The 23,648-nt window shown below is 41.0% G+C and overlaps 1 protein-coding gene across 3 annotated transcripts in view; it reads right to left on the bottom strand.

Annotated features, from left to right (window-relative positions):
• The window catches only part of SVEP1 (sushi, von Willebrand factor type A, EGF and pentraxin domain containing 1), a 2,252,988-nt gene that overhangs the window by 1,489,467 nt on the left and 739,873 nt on the right, over positions 1-23,648 (bottom strand). For all 3 annotated transcript variants that reach the window (XM_044061036.1, XM_044061037.1, XM_044061038.1), the window contains exon 8: positions 12,549-12,667. In XM_044061036.1, coding sequence (XP_043916971.1) covers positions 12,549-12,667 — 119 coding nt within the window. The remainder of the gene's footprint in view (positions 1-12,548; positions 12,668-23,648) is intronic.

Below are 23,648 nucleotides of genomic sequence, written 5' to 3'. Positions count from 1 at the left end.
AATTAAAGAAGGTGTTTAATTATTTGGTACTAAACCAAAAATTATTTTTAGGAAAGGTATGTGTTTCAAGCATTTATTGGAGATGAAAAGGGACAATATGTGTTCAAATAGACCAAAGGGTGTGTTTAAGTGTAACCATTGCAACTATTGCCAACATATCCAGTGCTATGATTCATTCTTTATTAGGCATAAGAAAATAGAAGTGAAAAGGCATTTCAGTTGCCTATCTACTCGAGTTGTGTATGAGGGCCTTTGCCAAAAATTTCCATTGGGAAGACTGTCGGATGTTAAAGGAGAGAATTTATGAGCATTTAAATGACATTAGGAGAAAAAGGTCTACTAATGCTCTTTACAGATACATCTCTTCTTGTGAGGGGCATTTTTTCAAGTTTGTGGTGATTGACCACATGGACAGTGATCCAAGGGGTTTCTACACTGAGGATCATTTAAATAAAAACTGAACTCAAATGGATTCTTACATGTGATGCTTTATCTCCCACAGGCCTTAATGAAAGTAGTTCCATCACCCCCATTCTCAAGTTGAAGAGTCTTGAGGGGTGATTATTACAGATACAATGTGGTTTAAATGTTCTGGAGTTTACACATAATTTGTTTTAATTTACATTCCTGAGTTTAACATATATTTGTATTTGTATAATGCTGTTATTCATTAGTGAATTCTATTGGTATTGTATGGATGTATTATCATGCTTGTATCTTGGATTTTAACATAGTTTCTCGTACAATTTTTTGAAAGTCGACATTGGTGTTCCATTGGTCGGTTTGATCAAGTGTTGATGTTGTGAGCATGTAAGTGAAATAGTGGATGTACTAGCAGTTCTGAAGAAGTCTTTACCTAGATGAAAGCGCTAAGCTGCTTTCACTTGCTATTTTTGCTGCTTGTTGATTTTAATAAATCATTCGGTGATATTTCTCGGCTGTTGATACTGGTCTTTTTGGGCACCATTGATCTCCACTCAAATGTTTCATTTGTTTGGTTTGGTTCTTGGTTTGTTGGTGGTGGTATGTCCGTATTCGTAAAAGCCAAATCACATCAAGACTTATCAGGCAGAACAATGACCTTGAGCTCCTCCAAATCCTACTTGCCATCTGTAAAAATCCTTTTTATACCATAACCAACAACCATGTCCCACCCATTCCTGTCCCAGAGACTTCCCATACTCTGGAATAAACTACCTATCTATATCAAACAAAGCTCCTCGTTAGCACCCTTCAAGAAAAATCTTGATGATTGGATGGGAAATAGGAAATTCACCCCGGGGATCACTTCTGTGGCTCTGCTCGACAGTGGCACAGGAAAATAATTTTCTTGGGTGGCAAAAGCCAGGGTACCTTTTTGGCTGGGCTTGTATAGGCCCTAGGGCCGATAGCCTAGTACCTACCTATGAACCTATGAACTTATGAACCTATGTCACCCACAGCCTGTGTAGCATAAATCTGTTCCCTCTAAACGAAATATTATTCTCTAGGGGATCTCAGTTATCCTTACATTAACTGTGTGAACTGCAATACCAAAATTAAGTACACAGAATGCTTCTCAGATTTCATAAATTCTAGCACTTTAGACTTACTAGTTCATGTCCCAGCTGGGAAAGGGGTCCAAAAATGTAAGATCTAGCCAGTGCTATGGCACAGATAGATGCCCAGGTGACCTGTCACCTGTCTGTCATTAGGTGGCTGCAAAAGAGAAGTAGCAGGCTGGCAGCACAAGGACAAGTCCTTCCTTCCTGTGAAAGAGCAGATCCCATCCTCTGAATATGGCAAAAGTTTGGCTTAAGGGATGACTTTCAATAGATAACAACTTTTAGGTGCTCTGCTGTGGAGAAAACCTTGACCCAGAAAAAGGCTGTTACTGGTTAAGCACCCAGTTTCCTATGAATGTTTGGTGCCCTGAGAGACACAGCCCACTTCCAATTGTGCTCCAACCCACTGACAAGGGTTGCATCTCATTGAACTTGCAGAAAGCCATCCCTGTCCAAACAAATAGCTTCAGTGCTATGGTATCATTATGGGGTCTATATCAGTTCCGTGAAATTCCATTTCAGCGAATACCAAAAGAGCGACACGTATTAATCGAACCGCGAATAGACCGAACGCACTAAACCGTGACATTTAAAACATCGAACGGTCATAGTCGGCCAACCCCATCACCCGCTACATACTACCTACTCAAACAAAATAAATAAACCACATACATACACTAACCAAACCCCAAGCCAACTTCTAACCCTACACTAAACCCCACATACACAATTATCTGTGCACTATCCTTAACTCCTCCCTAACCCTAAGGTCCGTAACTACCACACACTTCCCCTATGGAGATCTACCCTAACAAAATAAATAATACACATAAATACATTTAACAAAACCATACTTCTAACACTACACTAAACCCCACATACACAACTATCTATGCGCTATCCTTAACCCCTCTCTAACCCTAAGGTTTGTGTAACTACCGCACACTTCCCCTACGGAGATATACCCTAACAAAATAAATAATACACATAAATACATTTAACAAAACCCTACTTCTAACACTACACTAAATCTTACATACATTACCTATCTATACACTTACCTTAACCCGCACCCTACCCTAAGGTCCATACCTATTGCACACTTACCTTACGGAACTATACCGCAGACGGGCCAACCAAAACACTTTGACATTTCGGATTTTGCTGTTTTGGACGTTCGACGTTCACATAGTTCTCGTAATATGTGTCGATCATTTCGTATTTGCAGAAAAGGCGTTTTGATCGTCTGATAGGGAGCCATCATTATGTTTAGGCAGAATTCTGACTTAGAGACATTCAGTCATAATGCCACAGATGGTAGCTTCACACCATTGGCTCCACAGCCAAGAACATACATAAAATGTCTGAACCTGTGGTTCCTTCCATATTGAGTAGGATTACTATTGTAACACATCATCAGTAGGGTAAAAGTACCCTGTCTTGCGATAGGCTAAACCCAGCTCGTATTCCCTGTTATTAGGTGAACATTCCAATGCTTGATGAATTATGTTTCACAAATATAGGAAAAGCCGACATCAAAGGATCAAAAAGCAACATCACTATGAATGCTTGATGACCACAGGTTGTTATTCTGGTAGTAATTTTTCTGGCACCTTTGGCTTAAAACCCAAAAAGCCAGAAAGATTATGAGGTCCCAATTTCATGGTCTGTAGTCATACTTTATGGGAGGCTGCCCTCCTCCCTGAGCTCAGCTTAGGACACCTGTGTTACTCTTTGACGGGTGTGTAGCTCTACTTAAACTCCCCGTATAATATCGTCCTTGGAGTAGGTTGCACCTGGATGTGTGGATTCTGACCCAGTGGGGCTCATACCACCACATCACTGGCTAAGTGAAAAAAAAGTGAGTACACCTCTTATTTCTTTTCACAGTGCTAGACTACAGACAAGCTCAACAGGGTCTTCTTTCCCGGCTGAATTTACCAAGCCCACTCCCTTGGCTTGGTTTCACTAGATAGTAGGTTAGGACAGTGGGAATCTTATTCATCCATTCATATGCTTTACTGATTAAATGATGAACCATCTGGCTATAGTAAGCAAGTCATAGTTACTCCCACTGTTTACATGCACTTCATTGAATTTCTTCACTTTGATGTTCAGAGCATCGGGCAGAAATCACCTATCTTGGGCCTTTATGATGCTTTGTTTTAATTAAACAGTTGGATTTCTCCTGGTTCATTCCAGTTCTACATCAGCTGCTAGCTACTGGATGATGTGGGATGTCAGTCAGGACTGGTGCCCACCATAGCCAGGGCAATCCTAAAGATGGGCACTGTGCATATCCAAATTCATTGCCACCCCCTCCACACCAGGGGATTGGTGCAGCGATACTTCCAAGTCTGACCAACCCAGCCCTTAGAGCTGATCCTTATCCAGAAATTATGGATCTGGCTTGCTGAATTCCTTATCTATTCTTACATGCCACATTCTGTTCATTTTGGTGGTCTGCTAAAAATATGAGTGTGGCTTGGTGCAAAACTTACACCATCTCACCACCCTGATTTTCAAGGGCCAGCAAGTTGTCACCTGATGCTGCCAGAACTGCAATGCTTTCCAAGGTATGGGCCCCGATATGTGGGTGCACCCATTCCTGGATGCACTGTTCTTTACATAGAAAAGATAAGTCTCCCAGGTGCCTCAACTGGCTTCTCTGGGATCATTTGCATCAGTTCACTGAACACTATGAGGCACTCATCTCTGTCACTCCAGATGCAGGGATCTGAACCTGACTCTCAATCAGTTGAGGGTAATGGAGGCCATCGCCTCCCCCTTAGGAACAGAGCTTGCCTATCTCTCTGGAAAAACTGACCTATGTTCAACTACTGTTCAGAAGGAACCCATCTCAACTTCAGCCTTCAAAGCTCTCATTTGAATATTTGGTACTAACACTAAGATCCACAATAGTGGTGGCACAACCTAGGTCCTTGGCCTGGGTTTCAATGCCACTGCATCAGACCTCCTACTCATTTTAAAGTAGCCCCCTCAGCTCCCAGTGCCAGTGACGGCTGGGTTTGGGCTTGATGCTCCAGTATCATCCATTTTTAGGGCTAGTAGATTCAGCAGGTGAGTTCTTACATACTCATTAGTGGATTCCGACTTCTACAGCCACTATCCTGCTGTCCATATCAAACAACACCTTTTCTGTGATCTGATGAGTGTCGTCATTGGGTGCCTTAACCTGCATTCTGTGCATCCCGCAGTGCTACTTCTGCTTACATAAAGGGATCCACTAGGCACTCACATTCCACTCCTGGCTCCAAGACAGTGAATCAGACTTGTTATCCATTTAAAGTTTGAGAATAGGTTGAGAGCATTTTAGCCCCAAGACCTTTAATAATTCACTTTACCAGATAAAACTGCATCTGTCAAATGCCAGCTATTCTGAAGGGCATTTAAGGGAGAACCAGTAACTAGATGGTTATATTAGTCTTTCATCCCTATACCTAGGATAGACTACAGATTTGCATATCTGGATTACTATGGATCACCATTAAAGTTTAGTTTGGCGTCACCCTTCCCAAGCTTAGTTCACCATCTTTCGAATATCTCTCTAAGTACACTCACACTCAACCTCCCCTCTGGGATGGGGAGGCAGACTTATGGTGTGTCCTCCTCCGCTTAAGCCAGAAGGATTCCACCTCAGCCAGCACATGCTGGCCCTCACTTTCATTGTTCCATTAGGGTCTCCTGACCAGTCTTGGATCTGCATATCTGTTAGACTCCTTGGTCCATGTTTCAAGAGAGAATGGGTAAGTGACCAACATCACCATGAATATTGGCACCCATGTTAGCCTTCTAGCATGGCACTGAGAGAAGGTCAGGCAGCAATAAAGACAGTCCTTTCCAGATGACAGTACCACCAGGAGCCAAGGGCTCCCACACTTCAACTCAAGGGTGAGAAAGATGAGGGTGCAGTGAGAGATATCATCCATGACCCCTGGATATGGTAAAGGCTGTTGACATGGGCTTAACACTCCCCTATGGGGAGGGGAGTCACCTTCCTACAGTCTTCCCAGCTGACCTGGAGCGAGTCAGGTATACCACCACTGAAGAAATGCACCTGTCAGTGGCAGGCTCTCCCGGGGCCAGTTCCAAACACCCTAGAAGAAGAAAATGATCTACCTTCTCAAACAGCTGATGTGGTTTAAGTAATTAAGCTCTCCAGCTGGACTGCATGGATCCAACCTGTTTACCTCTGAATAGTTTCATGCCTTCTTGAACCCTATATTCAAAATTCTTTTCAACTTTTCCTTACTGTACTTGTCAACTATTGGCTTATTGCTGGTTTAAGCATTAGATGCAGTTTACCACTCACTTTGGGCTACATTCACAAACAACCCAACTCTGAAAAGATATGATCTCAGCATGCCAGGGGATGGGAAAAGGCCTCACACCATCTATGTACTGAGCCTCGATCATAAGGACTTGGTCCCCAAGGCAGTGCCAGGGAGACAGACCTCTCTATATTACACTTCCCACTATCATCACCCAGACAGGGATTCAATGCTGGGTGCTTTCCTCTTTATTCACCTTTACTGGGAGAATCTTAGTTAGTTCCTTTTCCTTTGTTTAGTAATAAACATAAATTCAATGGTTGCCACGTCTGAAGTGAGATCATGTTTCCTGAATCATCCTAGAGGATAAATTTAACCATCCCATGTGCCCAGGTTTTTAACCCCCCCAACCGGACTCTGGTAGAAGGAGGAACCAATGCCACTGAGACTGTGGAAACTGTGTAGCAGAACATCCTACCATGTGCCTTGGGAGAGCAGCCTATTCATAAATGACTTTCAGCATTTTTCAGCTGGACATGCTCCATCACAATCTTGACCAGGAAAACATGGAGCCCAGGAGAGAGTCCGCATGGATGGACTTTCCAGCTCAAAGGTTGAGGGAGCAGAGGCTCCTCTATCTGTTTCTTGCATTAAGGGGAATGGGAGGCCTGCATCAGCCTCCCATGATACTTCAGCCACACCTTCGGGGGGGGGGGAGACATTCCTGCGGGCAATTGAATGCATAAGGACCTTCAGATAGGCATGGCCCTAGGAGTAAGCTAGGATGCAGAATATGTTCAATGTGTCAGTGATCAATGTGTCCCTGCAATTCACATGAGTTCTTCACTGATGCAGAAGCCAAATGATCTACAGCTCAGAGTCATATGGGTCTTCTCTCTTTCTTATTTTCTTCCCTGGTCACTGTATGGTGACAGTGGGCTTCGGCACCATTACCAATATAGAAGTCACACCAAGAGAAGCAGGCAAAGTTTCACGGACATTATTGTGGGTGCCTTGCTTGGGGTTACTGGCACCACACCTCAAGATGGCAGGGTCCACTTCAGTGGCTGATGTTGTCCCCTTCTGTGGCCAGAGTGGCCTGTCTTGCCATTCAGGTCTTAATACAAACACTCTGCAGAATGCAAGGTTTTCTCATAGGTACTCACAACCAGGATCAAGGGGAACAGACACTGGAACTGACAGAGTGACCTGAGGCATGAAGGAGAAGAGATGCATCTCCTGCTGGGATGGCACCTTTTTACCCTGGGAGTCACACTGCTGCACTGTGCATGGTGGAAAGCACTGCAACATGGGAACTCTGTCCACAGTCATCCCCTCATAGCTAGTCTGAGGTGTGCCCAGCACAGATGGATCCTGCACTTGCCCCTGCCACTTTTGCTGCCCTTTCCTTCTCCCCCTGCCTCAAAAGGAGGTAGAGAGGTAGAATGGGCTAATAGCATCACAGGACAGGGTTAATGGGGTAATATCCAACTAACTGCCATGAGGACTGAACGCTTTCATGGCCAGAGCTGGTGGGGGCTACCAGGCTACATAAGAGTTGTGGACTTTGTCCTACCAACCTCCAACCAGGATGCACAGGATGAGAGAGGCATTCATAGGGACAAAGCCATCTCTGGACTGCAGAGTTAATGATCTTTCAACAGGTTCACCTACAGAAACCTTGTTATAACTTTTACTTCCTTTTGATAGTCAACTTTGACTGTCTTCTTGGAGCACCACTGGGGTAGTGAACAACTCCAGGGAGACCAACCCAATCAGTAGTAGCAACTAGCAACACATACAAAGGGCAGTAACTCAATCATCATGAGCTTATGACCCACACTTACTGAGAATTCCTTGTTCATGGAGAATAACTGCTATGTCTGGCTCCTGTCATGAAAGGGGGTTCAGAAGATTACCCAGACCTGTCAGACAAGGGTAGTCACATTAATTCAGTGTAGCATGCATGCATCCCTGGACAACTAAGGGCATCACAGATGTGTTATTTCTCAATCTCATATGGCTGAAAACCACCTGTCCCTTTGAGAATTTGGAGACTGATACAGACCAATGTCAAGGAACTCCGCCTGGTAGATGGATTGATCTGTTCTCATCTGGGCAACTACACATATGCACTTGTGGCAAGAAAATCAGAGAAGGGTGGAAAGGGCAAGGGCCAAGGGAGGCACCTTGACCTCATTCAGAGTCCTGGGAAATGGTCATCTGGAGGTGGAACTCAATCTGTGATGGAGAAAAAGAGACCGGGGTTCAACTAGTGGTTCAGGGATATGAGGTACTGGCAGGGGGAGGGGAATGACAGGGATTGTGTTTGTCCAGGATTTTCCTGTGGGGAGTTGTGGTCTACAGAGTGGAAGCAGCCCTCAGATGTAACAGGTGAATGCAGGGAGGCTGGCAGGGGGTGGGGGAATTCAAGTGGTAGGTCATAACTGAAAAAGAAAAAAACCCTTAAAGCAGCCAATGGGATGACCACCCTGGGCATCCTTAGGTTCCATGCCAGCACCAGCCTTAGAACAGAAATAATTTTGGGTCAGTAAGCTAGTCTGGTAGACCAGATAATGGAGATGGGTACTAGGGTAAGCCAAAAAAAAAATGAAGCAGAAGGGGAAAAATGATTGGTGTTAGTCCTCACCAATATAACCCCACAATGCTGTACACCTATATTTGCCCTATCCTTTGTCAGATTTGTCCACTACTCATTAGCAGTCAATATGAAGGTTAAATCTGATCTAGCATCAGACTTTTCTATTTTTAGGGATTATTCAAGCACAAATCTATTACAACTAACTGATGACCTAATGAAATTTAAGGACACCTATCTCCTTGAAGACACTGTTACACTCCCAGACAGTTTCTATGTTCACCAAAATTCTTGAATCGAAGCATCGGTCCCAATCAGACACAAATACAATGCCAAGTTCGGGGAAGAAGCCTACAGTGGAAATCCAAGCATAAACAGATTATACAATAAAAGGAACAAACTTATTGTCCATAAAAATAAACTAAATAGTCCAACCTCTAAAAAGTGATCTCAGAAAGATAAAAAAAGAAATCAGAAGCAAAATAAAATAATTAGATTTGTTTTACTGGCTCTTACTTGTGCCATCACTGTGATTTCCTAAAAAGCTTCAAATATCCACTAGTCTACAGTAGGCTACCCTCTCACTAAGCCCCCTGCTTTTCTAAAACCATAATTTATTGCCTCCCTTTAAAATGCAAACTTTCTCATTGAGAACAAGCTTACTAGCTCAGAACTAGTCACAATTAATCCCTTTCCCTCATCTGGCCATGCTTTACAACTACAGTAGGTGAACCAGCCCCCGGTAGGGTGTGACAACCAACTTGGAATTACCTTCCAAATGAAGTCAGAACTTGAAAAATCTTGGCAGGCTCAAGAAGGGGATAGTTTAAATTTTACAGTCTATAACTTCTGTGTATTATGCATTGTTTTGCGCATATATATATATATATATATATATATATATATATATATATATATATATATTTCTTACTTTATACTGAATTTGTTTCAAAGAATATGCTTTTATTTGGTATTGTTTGAATTTCAACTCTGTGCTTATTCAACTAAGACTGTTTCAGTGAATAAGTTCAGTGATGTTTCATTGACTTTTGTGATATTAGTTTTGTTTTGTACATTCTTATATTGTGCAAAATGTATTAATTTTTGTTCTATGAATGAATCTGGATAGTGGCTGAAAATGGTCAACTGACCAGTTCACTTACCAGGTTATAAAACGGTTCACAGGTTCATAGGTTTATAGGTATTTCTAGGCTGATGACCACAAGGACCTTTTTAAGCCTAGCCATGCATCCCAAATCTCTGACAAGTTTTGATACCCTTGATAAGTGTAAGTTTGGACTTGGGAGATGAAACATTGGTCTACTTTATTCTATCGAAACCACGTTACGTAAAATGCGAGTTCATCGACACATAATCAGCGAACCGCGAATCCAGCAAATGCACAAAACTGCAAAATTCGAAATGTCAAAGGTTTTGGTTGGCCCGTCTGAGCTACAGATCCGTAAGGTAAGTGTGCGATAGTTACGGACATTAGGGTTAGGATTAGGGTGCAGGTTAAGGTAAGTGCATAGAAAGGTAATGTAAGATGGGTAATGTGTTTAACGTTTAGTATAGGGTTTGAGGTAGGGGTTTGGTTAGTGTATGTGTGCAGTTTATTTATTTTGTTTGAGTATAGCTCCGTAGGGTAAGTGTGCGGTAGTGACAGACCTTAGGGTTAGGGAGGGGTTAAGGATAGTGCATAGATAGTGGTGTATGTGGGGTTTAGTGTAGGGTTAGAAGTAGGGTTTTGGTTGGTGTATGTTTATGGTTTATTTATTTTGTTTGGGTGGGTAGTATGTTTCGGGTGGTTGGGTTGGTCAAGTATGACAATTCGGTATTTTGAGTTTCGCGGTTTTGTGCATTCGATTATTTCACGGTTCCGTGTATATGTGTCGATGGAGTGGTGTTTGATGTAATGGGTTTTCATTTAAATAAAGTAGACCCAAAACATTTACAAGCAGAAACCTGGGAGATGAACCATTTACAGGTTGCCTGTGTCCATTAGAGACATAGGTGCCAAACCAGGGATGAATTTCCTGTTCCCATTTCAATTGTCTAAGTTGCACTTGAATTGGGTTAAGTAGGAACTCTGCTTCACATGGATGGGGAGCCTGTTCCAGAGATGGGGTAGTTTCTGGCATACATATCTGTCTCTACAGCAGGTCCTATTTATATCACAGGCAAGGTTTACGTTTTTAGAATGGGTAATTCTGCTGCTGTTTGTTCTGTGGATATGCAGGATATTCATCAAAGTGAGATTTGACAATGCCCTATATGCCAGGCATAGATCTCCCCTCAAAAACCCGTAGGAGACAGAATACATGGATAGAGACTTGAAGTGGTCTGCATAGGGCATTTTTCTTATGCCTAGTATTCTTTTAGTGAGGAACATCTGTGGATATTCCAAATTGTTGGTTATGCCTGAGTAGGTATAAACCAAAGGGGGCATTGTACTCAATGATATGTCTGATGAATGCCGAATACAGAGGAAAAATTATTTCCTCGGGCCTTGATGCCATAACTTTGTTTGCAAGTTGTGCAACATAGAATGATTTCCTCAGTACTGTAGACACATGATGATCAAAGGCTAGATTACTGTTTATGTGTGTCCCAAAGCCCCTGGATACTGAGTCAGCTCTAAGGGATGTGTTGTCAATATGATAGCTACCAGGGGTGGATGACTTCCCAAAGGATGCTATTATGCATTTGTTGGCATTTAGTTTTAGTCCACAGCTCTGACACCAGTTGCTTGTCTGTGTCAGCCATTCCTGGAGAAAATTTGTGTCAATATGGGATTCAACGACAGCTCCTAATTTGCAATCATCTGCAACTTTAGTCAGCCAGAGGCCAGTGACATTGACCTTGACTTCAGAGAAGTAAATGTCAAAAAGGAGCAGTCCAAGGACCGATCCATGAGGGACTCCAGTTGTGACTGGCCTCTTTGTTGTGGTGAACTCCTCAATTATAACTTCCTGGGTCCTGTCTGTGAGCCAGCTGGCTATCCACTGGGTGGCATAAGAGTTTGTACCCAACCTCTTAAGTTTGTCAACAATGTCCGAGTGTGGTATTTTGTCAAATGCCTTGGCCAGGTCAAGGTAGGCAGTGTGAACCATTTTGCCCTCATCCATTGCTTTGGTGACCTTCTCGAATAAATCCTCAAGGCTGAGTTGGCATGACCTGTCCTTGATGAAATCAAACTGGGTTAGGTCCAGTGTTTGGAGATTTACTATATCATTATTGATCATTTCCATGACAATTCTTTCCATGGTTTTTGCATATGAGACTAGTGAAGCTTACTGGTTTGAAGTTTCCAGGGTCTGTAGATAGCCCAGCTTTGGATGACTGTTGCTACTCTCCATTCAGTTTGGAGGCTACAGTTAAAGGGCAGTTCCAGTGGGCCTGATAGGTCATGTTTCATGCTATTTAGAAGGCACCCTGGACTTAAAAAGAGCATTAAGGACTTGCTCCAGTTATATCTGATGGCATTTCCTGAGGGAAGGCTGAGGGGGAGAGCAGGGTAAAGTTGGAGCTGAATTTGTGGTCAGTAGGTTTGCTATATCTTCTGCCTCAGTATAGGTGGCTACATTTACAATGAACTCTGCACACAATTGTGTATTGCCTTTGAGGTTGCAGACATAGCTAAAGAATGCCTTGTGGTTGTCCTTGGTCTGGGAGGCCAAATTTACCAAAAATTTGGCTTTGGTAGACATTATTTATCCTCTGAGCTGTTTGTTTAGTTTGATGAGAGTGTTTTTATCCTGCTGGGTGCTGCTCCTCCTAATTTTTGCATTAAATCAGTAAATAAATGCATTTATTGCTGGAGATGTGCAGACTGTAAATTGATTATAACAGTCTAATTAGATCTGCCAATGGCACTGGTTTGCTGTATTGAAGAAACAATCAGTTGCCAAATGTTTAGTTGAAAATTACCATTTTTTTTCCTAAAATGCAAAATGAGAGGGTCATCCTAGTCAAGACAGTCTTATGAAAAGGATGTCACTTATGCTGCTTGTGGTTATAAAATTTAATTGAAGCAAAATATGTCAAATTATTTGCTCATTTTGAGTAACAAAAGGATACAGATTAACATTCAAGTGTAAATGTAATTTTTACCTCTTCACCTGAGTTGTCCTTTACTTTTGGATGGCTCCAGAAGACCTGGGCAAAATTCTGATGCTCCAACGTTTCAACCTCAATATTGTTGGGACAGATGATTTCAGGAGGCTCAGTATCTGTTCATGTGAGAAATGTACCACACTTAAAAATTTATTTAATAAAACCAATAATTCTTAAACAACGTGCTAAGGTATGTGAGATTTGTATTTACACAATGTCACTGTAAGCAAAGCTCTGACATACAAGCACTCGTAATACTGATCAGGTTATCAGAAATGCACACACTACACCCACCACATGTAGATCAGACACACAGACCCACGTATGCTGAGGCTCTTAAAGGCAATCGTCCCAAACTCCCAACCCCCCCGACATTGAACCTACAATAAATATCCTCAGCAGCCGCAAAAGCACTCCACTAAAACATCACCCACCACAGCACATGTAGCCATTTCTCAGGGACTCTCAGATTCAAAGCCCATAAACCAAGACACCACACAACCCAATATTTTAAACATAGGAGACTACATTGTGAAACACACAGATGTCTCACTCACCAAAATGAGTAAGGAGAAGGTCATTGACAGTTGTCTATCAAAGGCCAGGATCTGTCAGATCATGCATGCATTCAGGTCATTGGCCGGAAGCACAAGCATGACTCATTCATAGTACATGTGGGAGTAAATGACCTGAGATGTACCTCCCTGGAGTATGTGATTAGAGAAATGATGGAGTTCTTAAACCTATGTGTCCCAGGCTTGTTTGACCTGGCATTGAGTGGCATTCTGCCTTCAATAGCCACAATATGAGCATAAGATAATTGACTTTATTGGGTTAGTTTCTGAGGTTGCTCTAAAGCTGTACAATATTTGTCAGTATAGCAGGATATGGTAGACAGGCCATACTGTTTTGCTAGGGATGGTTTGTACCTGTCCCCTGTAGGATCTCAGACACTGGCTAAAACATCATCCTTTCCCATACTGCCTTTTTAGGCAGTACCAAACTCACAAAGCTTCTGACATAGCAAAATCAACCCAAGGAAATGTAAACATGTTTCTGCTCAATGCCAGGAGTCTAAACAAGAAAAAACACTTCTTTCAAGCTTTCCTCAATCTGGAGAATGCAGACATCTGTGCAGCTAGACATTTGATAAAGCAGTAAAGAGCATCCCAGCAATGAAAGGCTACACTGTCTTCCACACTTTTAGGCTAGCTGCTGCACTGACAGGGACCAAAGGTGGAGGTGTCTCAGTTAACATCAAACATAAGCTTTCCACAAGGCTGGCCAAACAAGGTGGTAGGCTTGGGCTTATCATTGTCCAAACTACCATAGGCAAATTCCCATACCATATCTTGACTATAGGTCCCCCTCTCTGATCCAAGCAATCCATAACTCATACTTAGACTTATTGGAGACACTCAATATTCAATCAAATACCATAGTCATGGGTGACTTTAACTACTTCACTATAAACCGAGAATCCTACACAATCCCTAACATGCAGGCCCAGAGATCCCTGGATGACACTGTAAACACAAACACCCTGGATCAGATAGTCCATGCACCCACTAGAGCTAGCACAAATATATTGGTTCTGGTCCTCACAAACATGGGAGAGTGCTGCAGTGGAATGTCCTCTCTGGTCAGGTCTGGCAATTAAGCTGTCCCCTTTGAAATAAAAATAAAACCTGGCTGCACAGCTAACCCTAAATAAGTGTTTTGTTATCTTTTTTTTTTTTTTTTTGGCAGGGAATGCAGTTCAGGTATTCCGCTCCTCAGCAGAATGAACTTCACCCAGTCATAGTGGAAGCATAATTAGCAATATAAATAACACTGAATAACTTTGAAGATTAACATGACTATCTAAAGCTAACAAAGAATGCAAAAGACATAGCATTTAGGTCTGCATGTATGAATGTGGTTATTTAAATTTGTTTGCAAATTTGCCTTACAGTGCAAACATCATTGACATCCAAGGTTTCACCTGATGCCATGCAATAGATTGCACATATTTTACTTTTTTTAATTATTAAGCACATATGGAAATATTGTCCACTTTCATAACTATTAGCAAACAACTAGCAGTATCTCCAGTATAGTATGAAATAAATGATCATGACAATGAATTTTTCTCTGTCTCTCACCATGACATTTCATATCATACTGCTCATTAGCATGTAGGTCTGTCAGATATGAAAATATAAATATGAAAATATGAATAACAAGTTGCAAACTGCGATTCATTTCAATACTGCAGGACATCGTAGATTAACAATCTTAGTGTAATTCTGTTAATAACTCCTTGCCTTTCCTAACACCGTGTATTATTAGCAAGCAACCTAGTGCATGAAAAAGTAACTAAACTTTTCTGTTTGAGCAATATCTTATAAAAAATATCAAGTTTAACAAAACGCAGAAAAGTGATGTTATGTCCCAGATTCATGCTCTACAATGATAAAATTTGAAATGTAACCCAGCATGAAATATGAAACATCAGTCACTTATCTGGAGAGTTTTCATTGTAATTTATATGTTTTCTGTAACAATGCTTTGGTGGTCCCTCAAGGTTCATTCTCCTTAATGGTATAAAGCATATCTCTGCAAGATTTAAGAATATTTAAGAATACTGAGTACTAACCTCAGAAATACAGAGTGCTGTCAGCGTGTGATAGTCTAGCACATACTGTCTACAACAACTCGGTGCATTTTTTATTTACAAAATCTCTTGGAAATCATGGTATATAGAGGTTAGAAGTCATCTACAAATGAATAATTATTTACTCATGTTGTACTTCAGCACACAGTAGATTTACAAAATAAGACTTTTCATCTGAGAATAACTACTTTTGTGGTTATATTGTCAAAAAGAAGAAATACTAGGTAGGGTTCCAAGAAATCTATCATTGCACTACCCCAACATTTTGGAATATTTAAAAGAGCCTATGTACTGTTTCTGAAGTAGTTAAAGGGTCAATGGACAAGATTTCAAAAGGCTTCTGAGTGAAAGGAACATGCCAAGCTGAGCAGATTATGCCATGCCTGAGTCCAAAAAATAGGGCATTGTCTGTCCCTATTAAATGATTGCTTCTGGGGACTTGTGGACCCTACAGCCTGTTTCAAAAATGAAAATAAGCTTGCCTTGTCAATATAATTTGAAATTTTGCATTCTTACGGTTTGCTAATGTACAAATCTGGGTCAGAGACAAAGTCCTTAGAAATGAATGGACTTGTCAGCAAGACAGAAACTCCATCTGCTTGTGGAACTGGTTACTGCAGGTGGAAACATCTGGAAACTAGAAATGCTTTCAGTGCCTAGTTCCATATAGAGTTAGTTTTGAGGTTTTGAGAGTCAGAGGCATGCCTAGGACCCCATATAGGCGTATTTATGTGAAGTGTCTCTCTGTGGGGTTTTGTGAAGATAAAATAGAAGCAGGGGGACACATAATTGGTTACAGGCTTCGTATCCATATCCCTCTTTTTGCGTGTGGTGAAAATAGGCATGATGGCCATGTTGTCCATCATTCAGCATTTCACCCTACAGGTGGAGCTGTTATACTAAATGGCCTCATGACCATGCAGCTCCACCTGTACATCAAACCTAATATTGCAGATAGGTTAGACATACAGATGAAGCTGCTCTGCTTGCAAACTTTGGCCAGACTCTTCACATCATGGATTCATTAGGCAGCTTTGTCATCACACTTGGCATATGTGATAGGATTCATTAAGTTGGAATCCAACTGATGCCAGCATTTAGGAGGTAGGACCATCTAGTAATGTGCCAAGTCATCCTTCCCAAGCACTAATATACCTCTTGAATTCATTCTTCTTCTACATCCTGTCTTAATCAGTCAATACCAGTTAGTAATCCCAACACAGAGGTTTTAAATACTTGGTTGATGCTGTACAACTGTGGTATTGCAAAAAGGAAGGCACAGGGGAACCACAGATCCACAGAAGTTACCAAAGCTGACAGAACTACCACAGATTTGCAAAAACAGACAAGAATCCTTGTGGATGAACATGTCTGTGATGCAGGATATGTTATCAGACTGACAGATGAGCATAGTTACAGAAATGTCTGTGCTTTGCAAATCTGCCTTGAATATTTCAGATGATTGCAGTGTAGTATGGCCATACCTGGATATACATATAGCTGATATCTACTAATCTGTGACAGTCTGTGTAGTATAACCATATGTGTGTACAGTATTATGCAGTGTAATGCAATGTGTAAAAGACAGCTGATATTGGTTTATACATATTAGTGATGCCATTAAGCAAACTGTAATATTACGCTCACGTACCACTCCTAAGTAATACTAACAGCTGCACTAATTAATGTTTCATTATATTATAATGTGCTTTTTCATGCCAGTAAAATGCATTTACACTTGAAAGAAATTTAAATAATGACCCGTGAATATTTAGTGTATACCTGTATGCCTCTCCTGTGGAAACAACTTCCACTACATGCCAAGCAGAGTAGTATGGTTGTCAACTTCAAGGTATACATACAGAATAGGATAGGCAGTCTTAAATTCTCCCTCAGTCTATCTTGTCTTGCCCTCCTTGAGGCTAGAAAAAACTTTTGAATATAGGGTTTTGGCTAGGTTTGCAATGGTCAGGAGACTGACTGCTACCTATGAACCTGTGAAAGGTGGTATGATTACAGTATTTGTATCTTCTCAACAGGTAGCACATTTACCCTTGGTGAAAAATCAGAAGCCTTTCATTTCTCTTCCCAAACCAGGTGATTGCATTAGTTGTTTACATTGCTGACACAGCAGTGCAGCATAATGGGTGTGCTGCACTCTTGAGTGTACCATCTTTAAAATGAGATATCAAACCAAGGTCCCATCAGTCTGAGCTGTTGATAGCTCTGCTGAGTGAAAAAAAATCCCACAACACTTATAAAAATAGTAGATGTTCTCCAGTTCCCAGGGCAAATCTTCCATAGTCAGTACTAATACCACTTTGCACCACCACTAAAAAGAGATCACTGGCCTAGTAGTCTAAATAAATAGATATACATAATGTGAAAACATACAAGTTTAGTAAGACGGAAATTATGGATACAAAAAGAATAAGTTCTAATTGGAGGGGGTCTTCCTATGTATGCTGTATCACTGGATTTTGGCATGACGTGTACATTTACTGGAGCAAAGTACCATCATCATGATGCACAAACAGTTCACTGTAATATACATTGCAGGGGTATTTTGTTTACATATTTGTGATGTTGTCGTCTGATGTGTACAGTAGCCACTAGTCCACAAATGCTAGAGGCATATACATTGCTTACTTTGCTCTTTTGACTTTGTTGAATGTTGTCATGTAGATTATGAAAAGCAATGCCATCATATGTGCTGGTTACATTTGACAACAAATCATGTAGCTACATGGAGGAGACAACCTAATAGTTTTACTCTGAATTAATAACTGGTTTTCCTTTGGTACACAACTTAGTGATCTCACCACCATTAATTTGCATCTCACTTAGGAATCTGTTTCACATAGCTATGATAGCGATCTTGTATAACAGTTATTTAAATTATTGCTATGTATTCCCTGTACAGGGATACACAACTATAATGGTATACTTTCCACACCCTGTATAGGCCTTGATTATAGTTAACACATGCGCAGTGCACATTGGAAATACTTATATTATTACAATGCATGTGACCCTCAATTGCTTTTGCTTTAGTAGTGTTCTGAAAGTGTCAGCTTGTTTCTGATTTACAAGGTTTGCTTAATGTCTTTTGAATGTACAAGGAAGTTCTAAATTATTTAAGCGATGGATTGTGCAGTCTCTAAGAATTAAAATCAAACAACTGCTTTTCACATAACTCAGTTGTTTTGAATATCAGCCCTTTATTAATCTTGGTAGAGTGATACTTACTAATACAACAACAAAGAAGTCCAGTATGCTGATCAGATAACACTTAGCTACCATAACTACAGAGAATTCTAAATGTCAGAACCCATAAATGAGTGCTGCCAGGATAACAATTAAAAATGTGAATTTAGTACACCTTGCAGTTATACCTTGATGATGTACGATATTCATTTCAACTACGCTAACAATACCGTATGCATGTATAATGTGTGCATAACACACTATACTGCAATACAATGACATCAAAGTACACTCTGAAAATGCATGATTATTTATTTACTTATTTGCAGTTTGTTTTCCAGGATAGTCCATTGGGCTACAAGGAGCCCATTTTCAATGGAGTCCTGGGGAGAAAATCTCCAGAGAAATACAAATACATAGTACAGAAAAAGCACAAATCCATAATATGCATTTCAGTTAAATGTTAAATACATATTTTGGATAGTACAAATCCATATCACACAATTCAAATAAATGTCACAAAATACAGAAATAAAAAAAGAGATTTTCATTAGCAAAATTACTTCAGGTTAATTCAATAAGTAGTAATGTGTTTTTTTAGGCAATTACAATGAGGTAATTTTTTTAGTTGTTGGTCGAATACGTCCGAAGGGATGTAGAACTTTAGGAGGTAGTGACAAGCAACAAAAAGTTTGGAAAGTTAGGAAGAAAGTGTGGTCAGAATTAGGTTGGATGAGAGCAAGAGCATTTCATTGCAAAGTAAGGTGTGAGTGCAGTGAGGTTTTAAACAAGGAGAGACTGCTGGTGGTGTGAATGGGAGAAGGGAGAGAGTTCCAGAGGTGTGCAACAGAGGAGGACGTCAAGTGATTCCCAGCAGGACGAGTTGGTTTATGCAATTTAATTAGGTTTTGGGAATTGGATCTTAGGAGTCTGTCTGGCTCATGCATTTCAAAGGTATTTCTATGGAGGGGCAGAGAGATGGGTTATGAATGAGTTTGTCTGCTTAGATGAGCTGGGTATATGTGAGGAAGTTTGGTAATTTATTTATTTATTTATTGGCATTTGTTAACCGGGTTAATCCAACTGGGATTTTGTCCCATTTTCAGTTGAGACCTGAGGAGAAAAGCTCCAGAAAATACAATATATAATTACAGTACAAGAAAAACAAGTATTTACAAACAATAATAGTAAGCAATAGAAGTAAACAACTACATGTGAAGATTATAATTAAAAAGAGAAAATAAATTTAATTTTTTTTTAATTCTTTGTTGCTGAACAATGGGGGAGAGTCAAGAATGTCTGTAGGATCTACTGAGAGTGATGTGAGTGTGGGGGAGGGGAGAGCTAAGTAGGGTCGTAGCAGGGACAGGTTCTGGAGTTGAATAAATGTGTCTTCAGTTCTTTTTTAAATAGTGGAGTGTGAGAGATAGAGCGTATGTCCAGGGGAAGATTATTCCAAGCTTGGGCCACAGAGTGTTTGTAGAGTTGCTTACTTACAGACCTATTAGGGTGGTAGATATCGAGCAATTGCTGATTTGAGGTGCGGAGAGATTGAGAAGGGGAGTAGATAGAAACAAGGAGAGATAGAGATGGACAGTAGGATGGTTTAAAGAGCATAGAGTGCAGCATGTGAAATTGGTAGAGATGTAGTAGTTGTGGGAGCTCCAGCCATTGTAGAGACTTTAAGGCAATACAGTGGTGCGTGTTGTCTAGGGAGTTGGTAATGAATCTGGCTATTTTGTGGTAGGTTTGTTGAAGTTTGTTCAGGGTAGTAGTTTGAATATTTGTAAGAACTGGGGCATCATAGAGGAGAGAGGGGAGGAGAAGTGCTTGTCCAAGGGTGAATCTAGCCTCAGGAGTGAGGTATTTTCTGTTGCAATAAAGGAGACCTAGTTTCTGATGGGTTTTCTTTATGCATTGCTGTATAAGTTGATTGAATTTTAGTTCATCATCAATGATGACCTCTAAGAGTTTAGTGTGGGTGTCAGGTTGGATGGCTGTATTATTACAAGACTTAATGACAAAGGATGATCTATGTTGAGCAAGAGAACGGGGGAGGAAGAGCAAGAGTTAATTTTTTTTTGGGATTGATGATTAGTAAGTTTTTTGAAAGCCATTGTTCGATGGAAAGTAGAGCTTTTTGGGTTAGAGTGTGTAGGTCAGAGATGTTGTAGGCTGTAGAATTAATAGTGGAGTCATCAGTGTATTGTATGAGAGATGACTGATTGCAAGAGGTGAAGAGGTCATTGGTAGAGATGTTGAATAAGAGGGGGCCTAAGATGGAACTTTGTGGAACACCAGTAGAGATAGACAGGAAAGGAGAATAGGAAGAGAGCCATTTGACTGATTGTTGGTGACCAGATAGCTAGCAAACCAGCTGAGAGTGGAGGAGGATAGGTTAAAGTTTGCGAGTTTTGATAGAAGTAAAGGATGGGATACTGTATCAAAAGCTTTGGAGAGGTCTAGAAAGAGACAGGAGGTAGGTTTATTATTGTCCAGGGATTCTGCAATGGTGTGGGTGAAGGAGAGTAGAGCAGTAGAAGTGCTGTGATAGGGACGGAAACCATGTTGAGTAGGGGTGAGTAAGCTGTGATTGAGAAGGTGGTTTAGAAGCTGTGTATGGATACATTTTTTTAGTATCTTAGATAGGGGGATAGAATGGCAATAGGTCGATAGTTGGTAGGGTTAGTGGAGTTGCCTCCTTTATGGAGAAGGGTAGTGTAGAAAGATTTCCAAAGAGTAGGAACAGTAGATTCTAGCATAGATCTATTAATTAATATAGTCACTGGGTAGGCATTAGAGTCAGCTGCATGTTTGAGGAAGGAGGGAGGTAATTTATCAGTAGAGAGAGAGCAGGATTTAAGTTTGAGCAGTAGAGATTTGATGTAAGAAGTGGGAAGTGGCTGGAAGGAGAAAAAAGTGTTATTGGGGGTGGGTGTTGGGTCTGGTAAGGAGTAGGAGTTAGGGTGAGAGGGTAGGAGATTTTGGATGGAGGAAATGAAGTGGGAATTAAGTAGGGTAGTTGTTTCCTCCAGAGTCGAGTTTTGGTAGGGGGATGGGTTAGAGGGAGAGCCTGGGTAAAGGATGCTATTGAGTGTTGACCAGAATTTACGGGGGTTAGATCTATGTTTATGCTGGCCTGAGCTATAAAATTATTTTTTTGTCTATAATTGTCTGTTTTTTGGCAAGATTACGTAGTTGTCTGTATTTGAGAAGATGAGGAGTTTGTTTAGTTTTGATCCAGGCTTTCCAGACACTGTCTCTTTGTTTCATGATAGTCTTAGTTTCTTTTGAAAGCCAGGGGTCATGATTAGATTTCACTCTGATCATCCTAGAGGGAGCTAGGGAGTCCAGAGTATTCAGGAGAATGCTATTAAAAGTGTCAACGGCATCATTCAGGGGAAGTTGTCTGAGGATGGACCAGTCAATGTTTTGTGGAAGTGAGTTAAACTGAGAAGAGTTAAATTATGATAGTTTTTGACAATCTCTAAGGAGGTGGCGTTTAGGAGTGTGAGGGTCATATCTTAGGATAGAGGTAGGGAGATGGTCATTAAGGGAGTCTGATAGGGTTTTGGGCTGGTGGTAATGTTGAGGAGAGTTCGTAAGAATCCATTCTATTGTGGAGCTGGAGGTAGAGTTTTTGTTGAAATGAGTGGGGGTAGAAATGAGTTGGTGGACAACATGAGGGTGAATACTGAGTAAGGGAGAGTCAGTAGAAAGTTTTGACCAGTCTATACTGACATCACCAAGGATGAGTGTTTCATAAGGTATGTTGAGATAGAACCAGGATAGTATGTTTTCAAGAATGGGTATATTGATGCCAGGAGGAATACAGATAGAAGCGATAGCAAGTTTTTTGTGAGGATTCAGATGAAGGTTGAGAATGAGGAGTTCGGCAGGGTGAAAGTTAGGAATAGGTGTGGAGTAAGGTGAAAGGTTAAGGGTGTTAGAGTAGAGGATGGCTACACCACCTCCTTTCTTTGATGTTCTATCAGAGTGGTAGATGTTGTAACCAGGGAGGAGTATTTCACTGTTTGAGGTGTGAGGCTTGAGCCATGTTTCTGATAGGGATAGGGTGTGAGGGGTGTTGTAAGCTAACCAAGAGTGTAGTTCAGTAATTTTATTTGCTAGGCTTTGAATGTTTACTGAATATAAGGTGAAGTGTTTGCAAGGTATTGGGAAATGGGAATGAGGTTGTATGTCTGATTGGTTATTGGAAAAGGGTTGTGAGGAGGAGGAGGTAGTTAAGGCAGATAAAGGGGGTGAGAGGTAGGAGCAAGGTGAAGAGGTGCCAGGGTCAGGGTGGATGTCCCCCCGAGGAGAGTAGTTGTTTATATAGAAAATAACCTGATATGAAAAGTAGTATTTGGGAGGTCTAGATTTAGTCCTATTTGCTGGTTTGAGAATTTGAAATATGTGTCTTTTGTACAGAGTTGTGGTAGTAGAGTTACATAAGTCTGGAGAGATGGAAAAAGAAGATGAAGTAGGAAAGCTGTAGTGTGAGTGCGAGGTAGGGGAACAAAAGAATGGATTTGAGAGGTAGAAGTGCTAGGAGGTAGTAACAGAGAGTATAGTGAGTAATGTTGCAGATATAAGTAGATGCAGCATGATGAGTAGTTTGGATAAGGAGGGAAGAGGGGAGCTGTAAGAAATAATTATAATGTAGGTGAATATGTTAAGTGTGATTTGATGTTGGATTGTGGGAGTGGTAATAGACAGGAAGTGGAATTGTAGTGGATGTTGGATTATGGGAGTGTTAGTAGACAGGAAGTGGAATTGTAGTGGATGGCTGGGCAGGAAGGGGAGGGATGGTTAAGTATAAAGGAAACTGTACAGGGATGTGTGGGAATGGGGTAGGGTAAGGGAGTGAAGTGAGCCTGAGTGTATGGAGGGCAAACAGAGTGGGGTTAAACCCAAAAGGAAAGTCTGAGAAAAAAACAATCAGTGAAAGAGAAAGAAAGGGAGAGGAAAGTGTGTAGGGTTCTACCTAAAAGCAGAGGCAGTGGGCCTGAGATTAGAGCATCAGGAGATAGGAGCAGGGCACAAGTCTAGAAATGTAAGAAAGAGCAGGGTAGGACAAGGTATAGGGAGTTATTACAATATCTTACTGTGGTTGACAGGAAAACAAGCAGATTTAAGGAGGAATGGGTAAAAAGAAAAGAGTAGTTCTGAAAGGAGGTATGATTAACAGTAGAGAGGGAGCAGGTAGATTAGAGGAAAAATGGGTATGGAGA

The sequence above is a fragment of the Protopterus annectens genome, chromosome 2.part0 (genome assembly GCF_019279795.1).
Source record: "Protopterus annectens isolate FY-2018-M chromosome 2.part0, PAN1.0, whole genome shotgun sequence".
In the NCBI taxonomy this organism is placed as follows: Eukaryota; Metazoa; Chordata; order Ceratodontiformes; family Protopteridae; genus Protopterus; species Protopterus annectens.
Note: the sequence above shows the minus strand (reverse complement) of the source record. Positions and strands in the feature narration are given on the sequence as shown.